Raw genomic sequence first — 22,687 nt, 5'->3', positions numbered from 1 at the left:
CTTTAAGGTTTTTCTGAGATATACAAATTTGGATAAGGATATGCTGAACATAAGGAACTTCTGATTAAGAAAACAAAACATTGATATGTACATGGATTTGGAGGGGGTGAGTTCCTGACAGATATGGCCTAATACAAATTCCTGTGTCAACTTGTTTTCTCTTAGTGTTTGCAGTTTCACTCCTGAGGTAAACTGCTATTTTTCTACAAATGTCCCATTTAAACTGACTTTCTTGCAGCTTCTGTAGTTTTAAATGTCATAAAAACTCACTGAAATCACGCATCAGCTAAGCTTTAAAATTAATTTTAAGATAGATAAAAGTACTACCTAATATGTTGAGTACCAGTCTTTGACATAAAGTTCTTTATATCAGTTAACTCAGTTAATACTACAACCCTATGAGGTATACCATTATTATTCCCATTTTGTTGATGAGGAAACTGAGGCATGGAGAAGTTGACTTGTGCAGAGATACACAGTGAGAAAGCCGAATTTCAAGACCAGGTGCTTCATCTCTAGAGTTCATGGCTTTAACCACAGTGTTACACTATCTTCAGGGAAGATAGGTATTGATATCATAAGGAGGAAGAAGATTTTAGTTATGATAATATTTTTTATTCATGATCCCCATAGAACTCATAGATTGAAGTAAAGTGTTTCTGCTCCTTTAGAACCTGAATGCTTGATTCTCTGGTGATAAGTTTGAGCCCCGTGGATATTGGAGTTATTGAACCTCTTTGCTTGGACAGAATTTTGCAATTGATAAATCCCCGTAACAAGTTCTTTCATTTTTGCCTTTCAATGATCCAGTGAGGCAGAGAGGCTGAAGGCTGGCTCTATCCATGACTGTTCAGCATTCACTCATGGTGTTCCCTCTGAGAGTATCCCTTATTGCTCCTTCTTACTCCCTGCACCTGGCTAACTCTTCTAATAGTCTTACTCTCGTCAAGTCACTGCCTTAAGGAAGCCTTCTTTGGTTCCCCCTAAAGTGTAAGTTTTTCTGCTATGCACTGTTGTACCCTGCCTCCAGTTTCAGGCTGAGGCTGGCTGTTATTCTGAGTCTTGAGTTTTCCACACAGGAAACTCAAGGAGGCTGGGAATGAAAGCACCAGCTTTGGTGGCAGATGAAGCTGGGCTCCTGAGATGGTCCCAGGTTCGCTAATAAGAGTCTGTAGATATTTGGAAAATGCTGCATATTAGAAGAAGACCAGGCTTCTGGTGGCAGATGGTTCAGAGGTCATCTGCATTTTCAGTCCTAGCTTCTCAAAACTGTTGACTTGGTCTTTAGCGTTAGCTTAGACTCTTGACCCTGTGTTGCTCAGCTTCTGCTGGGATGTTTGTTCAAGTATCAGGTATTGAAAGGTTACCATGTACCTGGGAGTACAGGCATTCCAATTAAGTAGTAGACCCTACTCTACTAGCCGTGGGATCTCAATTACTTGGCTTAATCTCTCTCTCAGTTTCCTCATCTGTAAAATACAGATAATATTAGGATCTACTTCATCAAGTGAGAGCATCCATTCAAACAAATCTCAGACAGTAATGTTTAGAGTATAGTAAGTGCTTGGTAAATGCTGTTGTTCACATTATGAGTTAAACTCCCAGTGTCTAGTCTGGGAGCTCCTGGTCTCAGAGCACTTCCCTAAGAATTTATTTCTTGCTGCTTTGCTTTTTCAAAGCCCAAATCTAAATCTTATGTTTCCACTCTAATCTCCCATTTTCTAGCCTGCTCTGCCCTATCATGTCCCAGTTTCTGGTGGGGCATCGCCTTTCTGAAATATATACTTAAAAGTGAATGTTATAACCACTGGAATGACTAAAATGGAAAAGATGGAAAATGAGAAAAATTGATCGAGACGTTATGCATCTAGAACTCTCTTATGGTGCTGGTAGGAGAATAAATTGATTCAAACATTTTTGAAAACTGGCAGTAAAGCTGAACACATTACCCATCCTTTATTTAATTCAGGGATTCCACTCCTAGGTCTTTCTCAACCTAGGAGATGTGTAAGTATGTAAACTAAAAATCATGTAGAAGAAATTTCATAATAGCACAATATTAGTTATCCCTTGCTGAATAACAAATTATTCCAAAACTTAGCAACTTATAACAACAAACATTTATTATCTCAGTTTCTGTGGGTCAGGAATTTTCGGCTTAGCTGGATGAAGGGCCAATTCACCCATTAGGCACAGTTCGTGCAGTGCCTGTAGTTCACAGTGCTTGTCAGTACAAATTCCTTCTTGCAATAAATGAAAATCATCTTTTTTTTTTTTTTTTCTTAGTGGAGTAAAGGGCTGATGAGACACGAGTGCCAAGATACCGCTAAAGTCATATAATCACGTAATGCAGCCCTGGTTGAGGGTCTCTCATGAGGTTTTGGTCAAGCTGTCTTCTGGGGACACAGATCCACCTTCAAGTTCATTCAGGTAGTTGCTGGCAGGTCTCAGCTCTTCTCTAGCCGTTAGCTGGAGGTCTCTGTGCCTCCCCACATGGGCCGCTCCATGGTGGCCTGAGTGTCCCCACAACGTGGCAGACGGCTTCCCCCAAAGAAAGGAGGGAGAGAGAGGCACCGAGGTGAAAGTCTCAGTGTCTTTATAGCCCAGTCTTAGAAGTGACATACCAGGGCTTCCCTGGTGGTGCAGTGGTTGAGAGTCCGCCTGCCGATGCAGGGGACACGGGTTCGTGCCCCGGTCCGCGAAAATCCCACATGCCACGGAGCGGCTGGGCCCGTGAGCCATGGCCGCTGAGCCTGTGCATCCGGAACCTGTGCTCCGCAACGGGAGGCGCCACAACAGTGAGAGGCCTGCGTACCGCAAAAAAAAAGTGACATATCATCACTTCTGCCATCGGCCACACAAAGCAACCTGAGACAATGTAGGAGGTACGTGAATATCAGAGGCAGTTATTTTGGGGGGCCTCTGGGAGCCTGGCTACCACAAGTACTATTTTTAATAGTTAGAAACTATCCAAATGCCTATCAAAAGCAGAAAGGATAAATAAATGATGGTGTATTCATACAGTGGAATTCTACACAGAGATGAGAATAAACGCTTTATAATGACATGTAACAATATGGACGTACCTCATAAACATAATATTGCACAGAAGCCAGGCACAAAGAGTACACACCCCAAAATTCCATTTATATAAGGTTAAAAATCAGGCAAGACTACTCATGTGTTAGAGTGAAGATATCCTCCTGGAGAAATAATGACTGGAAATGGATTCAAGGGGGGCTTTTGAGGGACCAGCAATATTTGTTTTTTTCATCTGTTTCCACAGGTTTGTGTGTATGTGTGTGTGTGAGAAATTCATTCAGCTGTACGTTTTTCTCTATGTATATTATACTTTAAAAAGAGTTTTCTGAAAATAGGTATTAGAACACCTTTTTTGGTCTCCTTTTCCTATCATTCTGGAAATGATATCTGTCACAGCTAAGCATAAACCTGCAATAAATATAATCTCTGGTCAGCAAATTGGTCTGACTCAAGGCCTCACCAGCTGTGAAACCTTGACTGGATAAACCACTTACCCTCTTGGAACTATAGTTTGCTTACCTGAGAGTAGGGTGGACATGCACTTATAGCCTCAAAGTGTGGTGGAGAATATTGCGTAATATCAGATGTATTTGAGCCCCATCATATACAGGGTCAAAGAGTAATGTAAAAAATCGAGTGTAAACAAATTACATTTGAAAATTACTTAGATAAGGCTTAAATCAGTAAAATGTCCTTGAGGCTCAAAAACCAGGAACAAGGAATTTACTTTTTTTGCTTCTCTTTAGATTCCTGCTCTGGTCTTCCTTTCTGTGGGGCAGCCTCGGATGAGATTGACTGGAATGGGGATGGGAGGAGGGGAGGTGGGGGGGGGGATTTCTCACTCTCCTGATCTCCTTTTTATTAAAGACACATAATTGAATTTCTGTATTAAATATACCTTTACAATGACTCCAATGTATGTGAAAGCACCAAAAATTATAACAATATTAAGAAAATGTAAGTTATTATTCATATTTGGAACAGGTGTTTTCCCCAGATTATTTTGGTCTAGAGAGCCTTCATGGATAATGTCAAGGTTAAACAAGTGACTAATTAAAGCCATTTAACCAAAAGAGGGGGCTGTTCGATGCTTGATGGCATGTTGGGACAATAAGTACAGAAAGAAGCTGAGGTCAACATTAGATAGAAAAATAACAATTTTGTAAGAGTGTAGTACTTTATAGATGACACAATTTAAATCATTTCTTTAAAGCTAAGCTTATTTTAAAGGTGAGGCTTAACTTCTCAAGATCACTGACTAGTTTAACAGGAGAGCTGGGATTCATAACCAGATCTTCCAAGTTCAAAACCATAACACGGTACAAACCAGGATCTCTGTCTCTGTCTGTCTGTCTGTCTAGTGGTGGTCGTGGAACAGAGAGGTAGGTCTGAGGATTTGTGGTCTGGCTCTCCTGAGCTTATCTGGCCTCAGCCACCTGCGTGATTCATCTGACCTTGCCATCTTCTCCAGGCAAGGTTTCCTAGCTCAACCGAGGTAGTGAGGTGGGGAGAGCAGAGTTCCCTAGACGGCTGTGTTTCTCACCTGGGCAGAGACTCGCTGCCCAGGATGGGGTTAAAAGTTATTCCTGTGCATTCTAGGATGTATGAGGTTTAGGGAAAATCCTTCCAGATGATAACTGGTTTCTGATCCTCCAGGGTAGGGCCAGGTTATCTTTTCAATACATATATGCCTGCATCATGCTTATGCATGCATTTAACACCTGCTTATCACTAGATCATCAAACCATTTGTAAAGACAAACCTTGACCATTAAAGACATATGTTATGAGATAATTGTGATATCATGATTCAAGTCTGGGTTTATTCTCCTTGTGGGAGTTGGGAGCCACAGTACATAGGACTATCTCTGTGCCTTACAGCTCTGCAGGTGTGTACACCTTTTTAATGTGACTGGAGGCTCCCTCAGCAGGGCAAGACCTTCCTGTATTTACTAGAAGAACCCAGAATTAGCCATTGCAAAGTGGCTTAGGGAAGAGGGTAGGGGTGGCCCCAGTGGAGGATCTTCTCCAACTCCTCACGTATAGGAGAGATATCTCTATTTCCGGTATGATCTTATTTCAGTCTTTACAATTTAAGTCATTCCATGGGGTTTCTTTTGGGACTCTCAGGTAGCAGCATGAGGCCCCCTGGTGGCCTGAAATAATTCACAAGTTTACTTTTCAAGCAGTTGGAAGGGCAGGCGTGGCTAGAGAAATATTATACAAAGGTAGTAAATACTCACCTGGACCTGGTGTTTCCAGTAGAGGCAGGGTGGGGTAGGATGACCTATTTTGGGAGAGGTGAGAACTAAAGAACTTTGTTTTACGAGATTAAAACAAACTGTAATTCTGGATCAAACACTCAACACTTTCTGATTTTTATTCTTTCGTTCATTTAGCAAACACTTATTGAGTACCTAATCTGTGCAGGACATTTTATTAGGGGTTTAAAAATATATGACACGTTATGCACTTCTAAGGAGTTTTGGAAGAAGATAAAACATTTATGGTACTCACGTGGTAGAAAATGAAAGTTGCCATCAGAGAATAAATAGGTAGAGACTCTTGAAGGAGCAATTCCTTTCAGATAAATGGGAACCTCTGGGAAGAGGTTGCACTTAAGCTGGGGCTCTAATGAGAAGCAGGATCTGGATATGTCTGAATTGGAGGGGGAAAGGATGGCATAAGGATGGAGGGAGAACAGAAGTTTGAACGTACATGGAGGCAGGAAAATTGAAGCCTAATCCAGGAATGGGGAATCATCTGGTCTGGCTACCTCATGAGTTTTGGGGTTGGAATAAAAATGAAAGCTGGATACATTTGTTTGGATCATACAGAGCAGGACCTTGAATACTCACTTGAGAAATTTCTTCATCAACAGTGGGGAGCTTTTGGATATCTTTGAGCAAAAAAAAAAAAAAAAAAAAATGCATGTCAAAACACAGTATCCCTCCCACTGTCATAAACACAATGCCATACACTTGCATTTGGTCCAGAGGAGTGTTCACCTGCATGTGTTCAAGAAAATTGTATTCAACAACTCCAGACTTTCACCATCTGACCTTCAAAGCCAGGAGAAACTAGGTCATCAAGGTGTCTCCCCTTAACAAAACCACCTGAGCACCAGGGAGCAGTCAGTGCCAGAGGGCTCCTGCCACATTTAATTAAAGTCCTTGATAGAATGCCTTTCATTGAAAGTGCTATGCTAGGCTTGTTTTGTTTTGCTTTGTTTTTCCAAGGTTTAGGAAAGGCTTTGTGCCTATCTTTCCTCTCTAGTTTAATATGGTTTAAACGACATGAACTGGGGATATTTCTGGCTAGAGTTATGGCGTAGAGTCCTAGCTGCTCAATAATCACAGAATTCAAGCAGTAACGTTATTTGCATTGTATTATTGCTAAGTCAGTTAAGCAGCCTGAGAATCTACACAATGCCTGGTATATAGCTGCTGCTCAAAAAATATGTATAATTATATGTAAATATAAATGTAAATATGTAACACACATTTAACAACACATTATAAAATTCCTGACCCAAGGCATTGATTTCCTAATTATAATGGCATATAAATCTTTTAGAATAAACATAATTCATATTACTCTTCAGAAGTCGTGAAAAAAAATGATGTGATAAAAAATAAAAATCTTTTAGTTATGTTAGGAAGGAGCAACATGCCCATTTGAGAGAAATACAATTGAGATGTTGTTGCTGATAAGGCAAGGAAAGATGGGCAATCTGGAACTGCAGTAACAGTAACTACAATGGAAATAACCATTTAAGAAGTTTCAGCAGCAATGAGTATTTATTATTTTGAATAAAATGTACATTAAACTTTAATATAAAAATCATCAAAAGTGCTATATTGGATTATTTTAATATTAATTTATCCCCACATGTCATCGAGTAGCTACACATTTTACCTTTTTCTTTTTAAACTTCTGACACAGCATTACGATCATCTAAAAACTGTTCAATGTTAAAACATAAAAAAAAATATTAGTTTATTCTTCAAGAAAAGTACCACCAGTGATGAGTTACTGAAAGTGAAAAATAAAACAGATGCTAGAGAATCAACTTTTTGGAAAAAAATGATCACAGAATTTCACAGGAGTATGCAAAGTTCAAGGCAGTTTAGACTCTCAGTAGAACATTTTTATGATATAACATCCTAATAGCATGGGTTATCTCTTTTGGAGGCAGGTTGCTGGTGTGCCAGAACTCATCTTCTCTTGCCTACTTTCCAAGGTGAACCAAATGTTGTCTAATGCCGCACACCTCCCATGACCCCTAAAATGTTTAATGTAGAGGAAACACTGATTTTTCAGTCTTAGAAACAGCCCTTAGAATTAAGTTTGTCATCGAAGACACAAGTCATTGCTCACAGAGGAGAACCCCATCCATCCTCCACCCTCAGGCCACCCCCATGCCTCTGGTCTGCGGCAATGCCAAGTCCATCCTCTCCCACACCAGTCCTGGGTGCATTGGCGGATGAAGTGAGAGCAGGTCCTTCAGACCACACATCCCGTTTGGTCTCATTCAGTCCTAAGCAAACAAGCTTCGCTGATTTGCCACGAGAGTCGTCTGACTCTCCCGCCTCTTGGCTTTCTTGCTTCTCTGTCTCACCTTCCAGCACAGGGCACTGGAGGCTAACAAAAAAAGTCCCAATGATAGAAGGACTAGACCTAAGATGGAGATGATGGAGCCATGGGAATTGAAGCTGTAAGCCACGGCAGTGACCGCTATCCCAGCGATGAGGACCACCACGGCGAAGGGGATGATGCAGCGGTAACAGGAGAGCTCAGCGCCCCCCGTGGCAGCTGTCAGCTGAATCTCATTGACCAGGGGGACCATGGTGACCATGACTTCACCATTGGAGCTCTTCTCCATTGCCACTGGCTTGGGAGACTTCGGGGTTCCCAGGATCTCCGTTATGGGCTCTTCGGTCATTTTTACAGTATGTCTTCTAGCTGAGTTCACAGACTAGACCTGGGCGGTCTCACCAGGGTGGAAGCTGTGGAGGAGAAGACAGGAGATTCCAGTTAAATGCATCAGAGTAAGCCTCACAAGTAGGAGTAAAGAGCTGGGGGAAAGACCACTGTGTTCTTTTCTAGGAGGCATGGATGCATGTGAAAATCAACTTTAATATATTTTTTTCCTAATTGTTTGCATTCTCTTTGCATTGAGAAGAAAACAAGATAAAGCAGAGAACCATAAAGAAAGGGAAGATATAAAAAGCAGGAAGCACTTTACAGTGCTTAATACACTCTGGCGGTCTGCAAATGTTTTACAAGCTTTTCTGCTTTGTCTATTGCTTTTCTTTCCTCTAAACACACAGAGAAGCCTCAATCTTAATCCCAAAACAGCCTCATTCAAGAGGAGAACACGTTATAAACAACACTTCGCACAGTCCCTTCCACACTCACAGCAACCTAGACTCTGCCGGCGTTTCCGGGCATAACATGCACTCTTTCCAAACTATTGCCCATTAGCTGTGCACCAAAGCAACGTCAAGACCAGCAATCAGCGTACAAATGATGTTCTTCTACATCAACTGACAGTTAACAAGTCTTTATTGTTGTAACTATTAAATACAGAGAAACATGCATCCTGGGTCCATGATGGGGGTGCAGTTGGGCAAAAATTCAGGGACAATAAGGCTAGGATTTGTGAGCTAAAATGCGGCAATATCCTCTGATCCATTTGAAAAGGGAAAAATAAGAAAAATAATTCAACAGTTTTTTGGACAAAATTTTGTGCTTTTTTATGTTAAAGAGAAGATCAATTATTAGGATAATTAGCTGTCAATTCACAAATTTTCCATTAAACTCAACAAGGAATTTTGATATTATATGTACCACATGTTTTAAAAAAAAAGCATACTAGATAAGCATAAAGATTTACAAGTTCATTTTTACCCCACGCTGCTGTGTACAAAAACTTGCTGCGCTGTATCTTTCTAAATATTTTGAATCTGAACATTTCAGGGTGAAATCTGAGACTCTCGATCAAAAGCCTCTGGTTGAAACGCCATCTATGAGAAATCAGTGAACACTCTTCTCTTGCTCAGACATGGTAAGTCATTCTCCTTTACCATCGAGAAGTGATCCAGCAGCTAAAGGGTTGAGCAGTTATAGTTATGAAAGCATTTAAAGGAAGATACTGGAGATGATTTCAGTGAGATGAATACTTTGATCATATTAAGCACCCACTGAAAACTAATTCAACACCAAATCAAACCTCACAGTTTCTTCCTTGCTCTGGGAGGTCAAAAATATCACTCCTTGTGCAATGAACTAAAAGTTAGAGCTGCCTATTTGCATGGGATTTTTAATCACCAAATTAATCACTGCTGTTCAATGATACCTTAAATACTGGCTAGGCCAGTAAAAGGATATTTGAGATTCTGTCTGAAAGAAAAAAAATCTTCACCCCAAAGCTGAGACTTCAGCTAACCTGAAAATCAAGCTCCATCCCCCAAAGACTGACACTGACCCGTACCTCAGAGAGAAGCAATCCATTACCAGGGAGACCACTGGACTTGGGAGGGAAGGAACAGCAGCGTCTGAGCTTCTTCTGCGACCTCTGGGAAGACAGCCTGTAACAGCACGTCTGTCAATAAAGTGACAGGACAGGGATCTCCTCTGGGGAAAAGAAAAGATACAAAATACTATATGGTAGGTTTTAGATCCTGGAGCTCTTTCTTTTACTCTACCTCTTCCTAAATGACGCTTGTCTTTCCCTCTCTCTCTTTTTATTTCCTCCCCCGCCGGATTGCCCCTCCCTACCATTTTTTTTTCTTCGTTCTTTTCCTTGCCAGCAGATTCCGAGTTTTGGTTTCCCCCAGCTCTGCTCAGTGACATGATAAGTCAGAATCATTCTAGAGTCCCTAGAGACAGGAGGCAGCTTTTACTTTTATTTCTCTTGCAGCATTTACTGAGCGCACTGCTTTGCATTACTCATTTTTTCCCCAGCCAACCTCCAGATCTTCCTCCCGCCCAGCAGGCATTTTCACAAGAAAATCCCAGAGTCAGCGTTGCAGACCCAGCTGAGGGGACAGAGCCGAAGGGATAGACACTTTTAGGGCAGGAGGAACAGCTGTGAAGTCATCGAGCAGCTGAATCCAGCCTCTAAGCCAGCAAAAATCTATGTTCCCAGGTTTCCCGAATATTCTTTCTTCATATATGTGTGCTGTTCATCTGAAGCTTAACCCCCCCCATTTGATATTAATTCATTTAGGAACAAGGGTGGGAGATACAAATGTTTGTGACTAAGGGGGGAAAACAGTCATTTTGATTTAAACATGATTACTACTTGTGCTAGGAAGTGAGTAACTTCGGCAATGCTGAAATCATCATTACCATCACTGTCATTATAGAGTACCTGCAAGGTGCATGCATTAACATGACTTCTCACTAGTTGACAAATGAGCTTATAGATAGTTTATAAATGAGGCTCAGAGAGGTTAAGTAATCTGACAAAGTTCACACAGAGAGAAACCCTTGGTTTGAACTCTAGGCTTTAAGGAGCACACAAATTACGTAAGGAGCTTGCTAAATGTAGATTGATTTAATAGGTCTGTAGCAAGCTCCTGGCTGGTGTCAATCTGCAGATCCTTGACCCACTTAAAGGAGCAAGGTATTTTAAATATTCAAACATATATGGCTTGACATGTCATGCTCTCAAACAATAAATGTCTATTTCCCACCCCCTGTCTGCAAATGGACTTAGAGCTCTAGACTTTCTTGCAGATAAGTTATTTAAAATTGTAAAGCCCCAGATTGTCTTCTGGAGGGAAAAATGAGATAATACTGGGTGACTATTATAAGTTCATCCTGATACTTCTGTAGCTAAAAGTTATCCGTCATCTATTTTTAATCCATACAAGTTTGAATATCTTTTTAATTGATACAACTAGTACTACAAATATAAATTAAATCTTGAAAGAGATTTGTTTTCCTTCTTTCTCTCGAGTTGTTAGATTTCTCTAACTTCCGGTGGAGGGCATGGATGTTCTCAGGCATCTCGTCTCTGTTCTACGATAGCCCACTCTTTCCATCCTTGTCTAGAAATCATACCTTGGTGATTTTCTCATAAAGGGAGAGGGACCAGGATGGAAATCAGAGAAAGGGTTTCTTCATTAAAAAGAAATAAAGTTGAAAAGTTCCTGAGGCCTGGCTGAGTCGGGGGAGCCCAGCCTGCTGAGGCTGATGAGTACCTGGAGGGCCTCAGCCACGACTATCTTCAGACTTTAAAAATGTGGGATGTAAAGGGACATATTCATCCTCCAGGAGGAGTGCTGTCACTTGGTATTTGAGAAGGGGTACTTAGAACTACGGCATTTCAGCACTTGCCAGCAATGCCCTGGGAGGACAGGGATATTGGGAGCCATGGGCCACATAATTGGAGGTTCTTGAGAAGCTCCTTATGAGAGCAGCAGTCTTCCCACTGTGAACTGTGGCCTTCCTTCGGGGGCAATTCCTCTTTACTTTCTAGCAGGGCTGTTTTCTCCCCAATGTAATCCAATAACCCCACTGAAGCTTTGAATATCCTCACCCTTTCCTGTTGACCATGTTCCCCCATTGTCAAAGTCAAAGGTACATCATTTGAACTCCTTCCAGAGAGAGGCCAGAGGCACCTTTTTTTGATGGTGACTTCTTGGCTGAACTTATACTGAGGGACAGTGAATGCATCTGTGCGCTGGGAACAGAGTTGGTCTGTCGTTATTGCTCCTAATACCCAAGCTTTCCTCAGCCTTTTCAGGCTTCAGATGTTACATTCACCCTAATTCTTCTTCAGAGTATGTACATCTGCTCAGATACACAGATGCACATCTTCAGATTGCTATTGGACAACTTATCGTTTGTACTGATAAATACAGAGAAGTAGAAAGCTTTGGGATAAAGCAGAAATATCTAAAGAATAGATACCCAAGAACACCTGCAGTTTTAAATGATTCTTACCTCTTCAAATTAAAATTCAAAGAATTCCTAGTGATCAATGCCTGATGCCTTTGAATGATTTTTCCTCCCTCTTCTCTGCGCCTATAAGATATTAAACATTCCTGAGAGTGCCTTAAGAGACACCTGCCCGCAAATGCAAAATCTCATTCACAAAGCAACCAGCCTTCTTTCTGCAAGACTTCTTTCAGAAAGGAGAGGAAATCTTTCTGGTTCTTTTTAAACAGAAGGCTCCAGGAGATTCTTTTAAGCTTGGAGAACTTTTCAGAAAGCTTCTAATTCATGAATTAAATCTACATCCTCCTACCCCACCCCACCCCTCCAAAGACATTCCACATTTCTTTCCCAGTTTCAAAAATCAAGGCAAAGATCCTTACCTTTCCCAGCCAGAATTGGACTGACACAGCTGCCAGCTCCCGGCCAGGCCAACAGCTAGCCAGAGACGGTGATGCAAATCACTACGCTAGGGACTGTAAACAAAGTACTCACCAAGGCTTAAACACAATTAAGGGATCAGAGAAAAATTGATGAGAGGAAATTCCTTAAGTGCTGTTGTATTTTCTTCCATATTTCCCTCTATGAAAATGGAATCCATGTATTTTTTTTTTAAAGGGACCCAAATTTGGAAAGAGTGTCTTCCTTTGTTTTTCTTTCTTTGTATCCTCATTCGGGCTTCCATTTTCAAGGTTTTCCCTATCCAAACCCCCCCCATTCTGATACTATCTCTCTGTAATACTGTGAACCTGCAGAAAAGAAGTTGCAATCCTTGTTCTATACTTCTAGGAGGGTGTGGGGTAGGGAGAGTATGTGCAGTGGGGAGTGAAAAGGCAAATTAATTTTTTCACCATAACAAGCAAGTAATAGAGGAGTAAAGGAAGAAGAGATCCATTGATGGCGAAATGGCATTTGGTTCCCTGTGTGGACCCTCTCCCTAAAGCCAGAGGAGAGGTGTTATCAGGGCTGTTCATCAGAGGGGTGCAAGGCACCATGGAAATGGTGATACACAGGAAAATCACAGCTCTGAGCAACTGAGCTAAACTTCCACCAAAGGCATCATAAAAAGCAGAATTAGGAACACTTGCTGTTCTGGAGACAATTCCCCCAAATTAAAAAAAATCTCGTTTTACTTAGAAATAAGCCAGAAACAAAGTTATTTAGGGAAGGGAGATATAGAAGTGGAGGAGGACAAGGAAAGTCATGAGTACCATGACCAAGAGGAGATTTTGCCTGTGTCCCTTCAGTAGAAGCCAAAAGGGTTCAGTTTCTCAATTAGAAAGGGTACTATTTTGTTTTTGCCATGGGTCGATGCTGTTGAAGCCCTGGAAATCTCTCCTTTGGGAACACACAAACTTTTCATTTGGTGAAGAGCACCCCCATGTGCATTCAATTACTCTCCCATATTTACTTTCAGTTTGCTTTTGCTTGGTGTGGTTCATTTGGCTAATTTTCAGCAGACCTGAAGATGCCAGTTCCTCCCAGTTCTCTGTCCAGTCGCCACATGCCTTTGATCTCCATCATCACCCAGTCCAGTTGGATTCAGTGAGATTTGGGAAGCTGGCCAACTTTTCTTCTTTCCAATGCTTCTTTTAAGGGTGTGTCTGCATTTAAGCTCTGAAATCATGGACATTTTGGAAAGTGATCTGTGCTTGTGTTTTCATTTTGGATAACAGGTCATATTATTTCTACTCCTACCCCTGCCCCAAAGCACTTCTCTTTGAGGTCTAGGACATCAAATAGGGAGATCTGATAGTAACAAGTGGAATAATGGGTATGCCTCAGATATAAGTATATATTTTACTATTTGCTGGTCAATTTTAAGGTACCCCAAACTCATAAAATCCACACAGATATAGAAAGAAAATCACATCTTTTAGATGTACACTCTGGTCACCGTTCTCTTACCCATTTTGTTCTGAGTCACTATGAAAGATTGCATAAACATAAAAAAACAGAATTGCTGCAATCAAATAACATGGTGGGACCTTAGGGAAGGATGAATAAACTATCTTTCACTTCATCAAGAACTAATTGTCATTCTGGCCTCAGATGAGAAGAGCTGATTTTCTTGTTTCAAAATCTGAGTATATACTAAAACAGCTATGATAACATTCCCATGTATCTGGCACAATCCTTTATATTTGTGTACATTATATTTTTGGAGGACTAAGATGAGGAAGCTCAGAGGTAAAGAGTTATAGCAAATTGGACTGACGCTTTCCCAAGACAAGTGCACAGCACTTGGGTCAGCTTCCCCTACTGGGCTCTGGATCATGTATTCAGGGGCTTGTAAGGCCCACCATTTTTGCCTTTTCCAGAGAAGGAAAGGGAGGGACAACAGTACCCTCCCCGCTTTGCCCCTCCTCTAGATCCCTGATAATATGGGGCCCTTCTATGCCTTTTTACAGAAGCAATCTCCCCCTAGCCTCTGGTGACAAATGTCACTCGTCCATAAAATGATGTGCACAAACATCGTGTGACCCCAATCCACACCAAATCAGCACAACATTTCTAGGTTTCAACATCAGTCTGGTCCTGGGGATTTGAAACCACCCTGTAACAAGTAAAATTTTCTAAAAGTTAATAATCTACAATGTTCTGTAAGGGTCAGTTAGCTTCTCTTGTTCCATATTCATAGAGCAGAACATACCTTCTGACCTGATTCACCATATCCCAGTTGTGTAGCTCTGGTCTTGAAATGACTGGCATGGGATGGGCTCACCAGTCTGGCCCTCCTCCACATAATGAAATATTCAGTTGAAACCATAGATTTTAAGCTCTGTGCTTAAGTAAGAGGAATGTTGAGTTTATTTTCACAAGTAGATTCTGTTATCTCCATGTTTTAGAGAAAGAAATGGAGGTGTAGAGGGTGCCACTATCCCCAGGTCTAACTCCAGGTTGCTTCATTCTGAGTCGACCTACATGATACATCCAGTTTGAAGAGGAGAGAGCACAATAAGGCTTATCAATCATCTAATATGCACCACTGATATACAGCCCCTGTCTCAGGTCTTTGTATTTTTATTTTACTAGTGAGGAAACTAAAACTCAGCAGCGTTAAGTCCTTAACTTGCCTGGGATGCACTGATACTTACTACACACCTTTTGGGTGCCAAGAACTTGTTGAATGTTCTAGTTGAGCATATAGAAACCAGTAAGTAAAGCATGATTTCTGCTCTCAGGGAGCTTACAGTCTAGGACAGGAAAGCCGCAGGTAATCTTTCTGCTAGAGGGAATACCAAACTGCTCTGGGAGACCCCTGGAAGATGACACCAGTCTGATCCAGGTGGGAGGGAAAGCTTCATGGTAGATTGGTACTTGACAGTGTAGGTAGGGAAGGAGAGAAGGTGATTCTAGTTGGAAGGAAGAGCCTATATATAAATGTAGCTCAGAAAAGTGCAAATCTGCAGAGAGCTTTGAGTAGCCTGTGTGGCTGAATTTCAGAGAGCATGGGGCAGACAGGGAGCAGTCCAAATAAGACTGGAAATGGTTGCTGGTGAGATCATTGCCTCAGGGTTGAGTCTGGACTTTATTTTGAGAGCAATGTGGGTTTTGAATAGGATGGCATGGTCGGCTCTGTGCTTTGTCAGTAGTAGCCTGGAATTAAAGTGTTGGGATGCACAGGGCCGGGGGTGGGAGGGCTGGGGGTGGGGAGTCAAAATGGAGAAGCCAGAAAGTGTGCAAATTAGAGAACCTTTGTGACTGTCCACATGAGAGAGCTGGGGGCCTGATAATGGAAAATGCATACAGGTGGGGAGTCACTACAATGGGTAGAATTGGTAAAAGTTGGCAATGGATTTCACAGGGTAAAATTACCAAGGGAGAGGGGTTTGTAAGGTTTTTAAGCCTAAGTAATTAATAGCTTGGTGATACTGTCAGAAGAAATAGAGGGCAGGGTGCGGAGGGTATACACTTAGTTTGGTTAGCATAGCTATCCATTTCTCCAACAGAGAGGCAAATGCTAGAGAAAGTGGCATTACTGCCTGACTACTAATTTGTGAAGCATTGTCTTAGTTGCCAAATAATGCTGTCATAGTCTCACAGATGAATTTTCCACTAAAATTATGATTGAATTTATAATTCACTTCATTTCATGCAAACACACAAAATTGCAGATACATATGCAATATACATACATGATTTGAGATTGCTAACTTTCTGCCTGGAACAAGAAATAAATATTTTAAGAATTCAGATTTGAAACTTTAAATGTACTGACTATATGCAAATAATATATTGATTCAATTTTAAAGTTTAACTTTAAACTCCTCAAAAACAAGAACATAAGTATGCAGTTCTTTTTGTACAGTGTCTAGCATGAAAAAAGCACCTCAAAGATCTTTTCTGGGAATGAAAATGTTTTCTTCTCCCATTGATCACTACTCCAAGGGTTCATATAGAGAGTTCCAATCACTTCACATTTGGAGAAACAGCCTTTGTCTGTTATTAAAATTAAGAGCTAATTTTATGTTGCCCTGTGAGTTAAAGCTTTAAAAAAAAATGGCAGTCCCAGTCCACTATGGATTTCTTTAGAAATGTCCTGTTTTGGGCCTCATGCATTGTAAGCGAGCCTTCACATTAGGGTTTACCAAGATCATGTTGACTGGAAAATCTCCCATAAGTTCCTGAAGGATAGTATTAGTAATTGTATACATAAGGAAAGTTTTTGCCAAATAAATGAACAAGTAAAAGGATGACTCTACATTGAAGTCAGATATAAACTTGAAAGCTCACATCATTTTTCAAATGGACTATTTCAAAGTGTCCAGCTATTTAGTGCTAATTACATTAGTTATTCAGTTATAATTGAATTACTCAATTATTATTTGCATTTTCCAGTATTCTTTGGATGGTGGGTACCCTGTAGACCCAACAAGAGGCTGTACCTAATAATAAACAAATATTTATTGAACATTTAGTTTGTGTTATATACTTTTTATAGATTTATTATTTCATTTAATACTCATAAATAATCCAAGAGGTAGCTGCCAGACAGTCCCATTATATAAATGAAGAGATTAGGGACTTGTTTGGGGAAGTCACCATTTAGAAGATGGTGAAGCCCACAACTAGAACCAAAGCCTGTTTGACTCCAAAGTTTATCCCTATGCATTATTGTTTCTGTGTTCAGATGATATGCATGTTTTCTGTTGCTCATAGGAGTTTACACTCACCCCAGAATAAACTTGGGTTTAGAAAAAGTTATTTAGCCAGAAAAAACACGCAATCACCTTCCCACAGGACCCCTGTAGTGACCCATTGATGAGAACAGGATCAGCTCAAGAAACTGTTTGTAAATATTTTTATCCACTTAAAAAGTCTTTGGTGTTCACAACGTGGGTGGGTAGTGGGAAAGGGAGCCATTTGCCCAGCTGAACTGAGGTCAAACTAGAACAATTTATCTTACGAACTTATCTTATGGAACAATGCAGAACGGATCCCTTGCTTTCTTTCTTTAGATAAAAATTTTAAAGTCTTGCTTCACAAAGGAGATGGTACCTTGCTGTCTCCTTGTTTACTTAAGTAAACTATACAGGAAATGGGCATTATTGTCTTTGTAAAAGCAGTTGTAAAACTTGATAAAACTAATGATCCCAAGACAGTGCATGGCCACAGAATGAGAACACGATGTTTCTTCCATCGTGCACACAGAGGGCATCAAGTCCACTTTGAACCCCAACTGGCCACTGAGCCTGGTCAGCAAATCTGCCATCGATATCTTTGGATGACTTCCAATTTGAGGGGCTCGATGGTCTCAGGGGAACCTCTCTCCCCTGACTATTTCTATTTATCTTTTAAGTTAAACTTAGTTTGGAAAGGCTTCTTTACAGCTCTGATATGACTTGTTCTTTCTTTCTAGGGTTACAGGGTAAGGTTTTGGCTCACTTTCACAACAAAATTAACATTTCTGACTCTATACTCTTGTTGTGCAATGAAAACAGCCATAAATTGAAAGTGAGGAAACTTGGGTTTGAATCATTTTTTTCCCTTTTTGTTGACCTTAGGCAAGACACCCAACCTCTCAGGGTCCCATTTGTCAGATCTCAGGGTCCCCTCTGTAGGTTCTTTACTATTCTTTCCTTTTATTCTATTTAAAAAATCCTATTTGGGGTCCTATAATTTCCCATGTCATTATTAGAGAACGTAGATGAGACAACTTGGGAAAATAGCTAACACAACTACCCTAGCTACCAGGAAATCTCTTTAAAAAAATATTCCCTGGTGCAGCATCTGTCAGCAAAGCCATTGACCTCTTACTGTGGATATTCATCTATTTCCCTGAGAGGAGAGTTGCAGACATCTGGCTCAGAGACAGACTGCAGTGCAAAGGTTTCCTCCAGTTCAAATCAGAAATTCTAGGATTGCAGTGTTTACACGCTAATTTCCACTCTTGCTGATCCAAAGCCAATGTCATAAGAAGTGTGAGGTGTCCAAAGAAATCAGTTAAGCCATAGATGGCAAGTTGAATTCGGAAGGCAAGCATCAGGGGCAGAATTCCCACTGGTGGAGACTTACTCTGCTGTGACTGACATGATGAGATACAAATCTGAGATCTCAGCTCACATCTTAACGTGACAGGACACAGGAGCAGCCAGGTTTAGGGAAGACTGGTGGGAAAGCCCAAGGGTGGGTCTTTCTGGGAACAGGAAGCAGGTATTGCTGTACCAAGAAGGCTCTGGGACACAGAATTTTTCAAGTTGGAGAAGCAATTGAGCTTCCCAGGGGCTGCCAAGAGTGTGTCACAAGAAGTGTGCACTTCCTTAGTGCTTCTTCTGTCTCAGGTCACAGAATCCAGAAGGGAGCAGCTGTGCTGCTTTATGACTTGCATTAACACAGATTCCTATATAAGCACCCAGTTCAGATCCTCACATTATGGATTAGAGCAGAGACAAGGATGAATCTATATATTCCTCTCTTTCTGAAATTCCTTTTTGTTTTCTTTGTGGTAGGAGTATAATTTTACCACCATCAAATATATTCTGTATACCAGTGAGGAGTTGGACTACCTGCATGAGAATTGCACAGAGTACTTACAAAAAAAATATATATGTGTTTCAGGGTTCTACCTAGACCTACTGTATTATTGCACCAGGATGTTTGGTGTGTGTGTGTGTTGGTAGGTCAGGAACCTGCATTTTTTATTCATATCCCAAATGAAGTTTGAGATCCTCTGCTTGACACTAATCTAGCAAACTATTGAGTATGTGCACTTAACCACATGGTTCTCTGGTTAAAACCATCAATGGTCCCTTTTCATTGAAGGGTCAGCTTCAGCTTAGATCAAATTGCAAATACAACACACTATTTCATGTTCCTCTTGCCTGTTGGTTCTTACCTATACTCAGGATGATGTCTACTCATTTTTCCTGATACCTCAAGCAACACCTACTTCCCTGATAAGTCCTCCTCTGTCATTGGACCAGGCAGACCTGACTTTACTTCCACTGTGTCCCTATATTGCTCTATGCTAGGGTATCTTGACCTAGGCACTTTTGACATTTGGGGCTGGATAATTCTTTGTTGTGGGTGGCTGTCCTCTTCACTGATGGATGTTAACATCATTCTTGGCTCTACCCACTAGATGCCAGTAACAACTCCCGAGCTGTGAGAACCAAAAATGTCTTCACACACTGCCAAATGTCTCTTGGGGGGCAAAATTGTACCTGGATGTGGACACTGCTCTACACTTACAAATATCATAGCCCTAGCCAAATAATGAGGAAAGTTTCTGCTTGCTAGTTTATCTCCTCTGAGATTCTGAGAGTTCAAGAGTAGGGGGTTTGCAAAATGTATCCTTGTGTCCCCTGTGCCAAGGCATAGCACCTGATGCACAGTAGGCATGTAATACACATTTCCTTAGCAAAACTTTATTGAGGTACTAGATGTCAGAAGACCTGGATTTTAGCTTATCTTGGTTGGCTCTACGGTTTAAAATGTGGTGACTCTGGACACATCAATTAGCATCTCTGTGCCTCAGTTTCCCTCATTGGAAACATCAGCATTAGGCCTTTGGGTTGTATGTGGATGGAATGTGAGTGGGTCTAAGAAAGTGTAAAGTGCAGAAAGAAGCCTAGTCAAGGCAATGTGTTCTGAGGAAGACAGGCTGCTGTCATGTTTTTATCCTCCGGGCACAAAGTCTGGGTAGCACTGAAAATTCAGGTCTGTGCAAACAATACCATGTTTTATAACAATATCTAGAGGATTTCTTTAATGTGGAACACTATAAATACTAGAAACTTTGTTGAACTGATTGAACCTGTGATATGGAATGAGACTACCACAAAGACTAAGCATAATGCTGTACAACACACTACAGAAACCCTGAAGTTTCAACTCCCTGCCCCCAGATACACTTGTGTGGGTCTGATAAAGACCCAGCCAGGCCTAAGGGAGCCTTCTCTGCTCTAGGTCTGTCTGATGTTCTGTGGCCTCCAGGAGCTGCCAAACCCATTCTTTGAGCCCTATTCTGTTCTGTGTTGGGACTGTGGCTTCCTTGTTTCCTGACCTTTAACATCAGTGGCAGGAAATTAGCAGGTTTTGCACCTGCAACTGCACAGAACATGTGGCATTAATAAGGAGACTCATCACTCTTTGTAAAGATTTTTTTCCTCTAATACACCCTATGGAATGCCTCTCCAGTTATTTATTACCTTCAAAAACCTCTCTCTCTCATTCTGCTTACCTACTTTTATGACTTCCTTTTACACCCTGGGCATGCCATCACTCTTGCCTCCATGCTCTCCCAGCACTGTGGTGGGCTGGTTTATAGATCTCCCTCCCTTCTTTTAGCAGAATGAATTAGTTTCCAGGTTGAGCTCAGCTGTGAAAAACCTCTGTCGCGTGGAAATGTGGACTCTGATATGCATGCGCGAGTGTATGTGTGTGTGTGTGTGTGTGTGTGTGTGTGTACCACCATCAACTCTCTTCCAGCTGCAACCGGCCAGGACTTTCCCACTAACCATTTCATGCCCCAAACATGTAGGCTGCAAAAGCACTCACAAATTGTAAAACTATACAAGCAAGTCAAAAAGTCCTGAACACATATACTGCTAGTGCTGCAAGAGGGCTTGCTAACCATTTAGTCTAGCTCTTCCATTTTAAATTTGAGAACATTGAAGCCTGCACAGGTGAACTGACTCCCTCTTAGTATTTTCTCTGCAGTTTCTGACCGTGTCAGAAAGCTACCATGAATCATTCCATTACTTTTAAATGCATCACAGCTAATCTTTATTTTCCAATTTTTTCTATACTTCATGATCATCTCTTTAAGCTTAAAATAATAATTTCCTTTCAATATAGGGCTTGGGGATATCTCATCTGAAAGAGGTGATAGGTGTTTTTAAAATAGTGAGTTCTGTGTATTTTTACAATAACACATGGTTTAGAGCAATGAATAGGACCTTTTTTTCCTTACAAATTGACAATTATTCTGCTCCAAAATTTTTCTTACAATTTCTTTTTAAAACAGCTTAGGCAGATTTCTGAGATTTGTTTGTAAGAAGATGGCTCTGGAGGATATTGTCTGCTCATTAGCCACTAAAATTTTTCTACTTTGAGAATTGTTAGAGAACTTATTGAATGGATGTACCTGTCTACTAGTTTATATGAAGAACTCATGGACAGCTTTTTTTTTTTTTTTTTTTAACGAATAAACAGTCAATTTTATTGGGCTCAGACTAGGAATCCATGGATCTTGAGGACCTCTGTGAATTTGTCAATTTTCTTCTCTCTGTTCTTTTTGCCCTGCTTCCAAAGCCTCATAAGCTGCTTCTTCTTCCAGTAATGGATCTTGGCCTTCTCCTTCCTCTTCTTCTCCAGGGTGGCTGTTACTGCCTGGGACTTCCAGCCAACCTCATGAGCCAGACATCCTATGTTAGCAAACTTTTTCATAGGCTTCAGATGCACAACCTCGAGGGCAGCAGGAACCACCATCTGCTTTTTTTGTCATAGGGTGGTGTGATCCCATCAAACATCTTGAGGTGGTCCAGAGCAGCCTGGCCTCTCTTGATCTTATGGGGAAGCATGTTTGTGGGCAGAGGACAGCAGCCCTGCTCAGTGGGGCACGCGAGGACCCTGCTGCCCGACCCAGGCAGGCAGACAGGTGGCCTCAGATGGTAATGCGTGTGGAATCATCTCATGGTTGGGAAACTCGAACATGAGTGAGAAAAGTCCTCATCACCAACCTCATGGACAGCTTTATTGAAAAGCTTGGCAGCCTGAGAATCTAGGATTGTTCATTGCTGATCAAAAACTATGTTTCCTTGGGGACTCAGATCAGTAAAAATGTAAAATGAGGAGGGAGAGACTGATATAGGATTTCAAACTATTTTTGACCACCTGACTTGAAGAAAAAACTAAGAAGTAATAGTCCCTCCTTCCCTGTACACCATTCCCAACCCATTCTCCTAAAAATCCTTCATATTGTGGGTTTTATTTTTCATTTTAATATTAATTGTATTTTAAATTAGGTCTCTAAGAAAGAAGTTGGCCTTTCTCATTCTTTTCAGAGTGGTTTGCGAAATACTACATCAATGCATCTGAGAAAAACATAGGAAAACAGGATCTCTTGTAGTTTTGTTTTTGAATCAATACCCAAAATAATGACCAGAAGCAAAAATCCACTGGTGTGTCCACAAGCAGGTTGCTGGGCCAGTCAGCTTCATCCTTCCCGCCCTGAGCTGTTCTCCTGCAAT

The 22,687-nt window shown here is 41.1% G+C and overlaps 2 protein-coding genes across 7 annotated transcripts in view; one reads left to right on the top strand and one right to left on the bottom strand.

Annotated features, from left to right (window-relative positions):
- The window catches only part of PCTP (phosphatidylcholine transfer protein), a 165,001-nt gene that overhangs the window by 5,723 nt on the left and 136,591 nt on the right, over window positions 1–22,687 (top strand). For all 6 annotated transcript variants that reach the window (XM_082861499.1, XM_082861502.1, XM_082861498.1 and 3 more), the window contains exon 2: window positions 9,024–9,111. The gene's annotated coding sequence lies outside the window, so the exon portion shown is untranslated. The remainder of the gene's footprint in view (window positions 1–9,023; window positions 9,112–22,687) is intronic.
- Window positions 6,906–9,741, bottom strand: TMEM100 (transmembrane protein 100). The gene is made up of 2 exons (XM_082861503.1): window positions 9,538–9,741; window positions 6,906–8,050 (listed from the first exon to the last, which is right to left on the bottom strand). The coding sequence occupies exon 2, from the start codon at window positions 7,984–7,986 to the stop codon at window positions 7,582–7,584; it is 405 nt and encodes a 134-aa protein (XP_082717629.1). The 5' UTR covers window positions 7,987–8,050; window positions 9,538–9,741; the 3' UTR covers window positions 6,906–7,581.

Source organism: Leucopleurus acutus, assembly GCF_964270905.1.
Source record: "Leucopleurus acutus genome assembly, chromosome: 19".
Lineage (NCBI taxonomy): Eukaryota > Metazoa > Chordata > Mammalia > Artiodactyla > Delphinidae > Leucopleurus > Leucopleurus acutus.
Note: the sequence above shows the minus strand (reverse complement) of the source record. Positions and strands in the feature narration are given on the sequence as shown.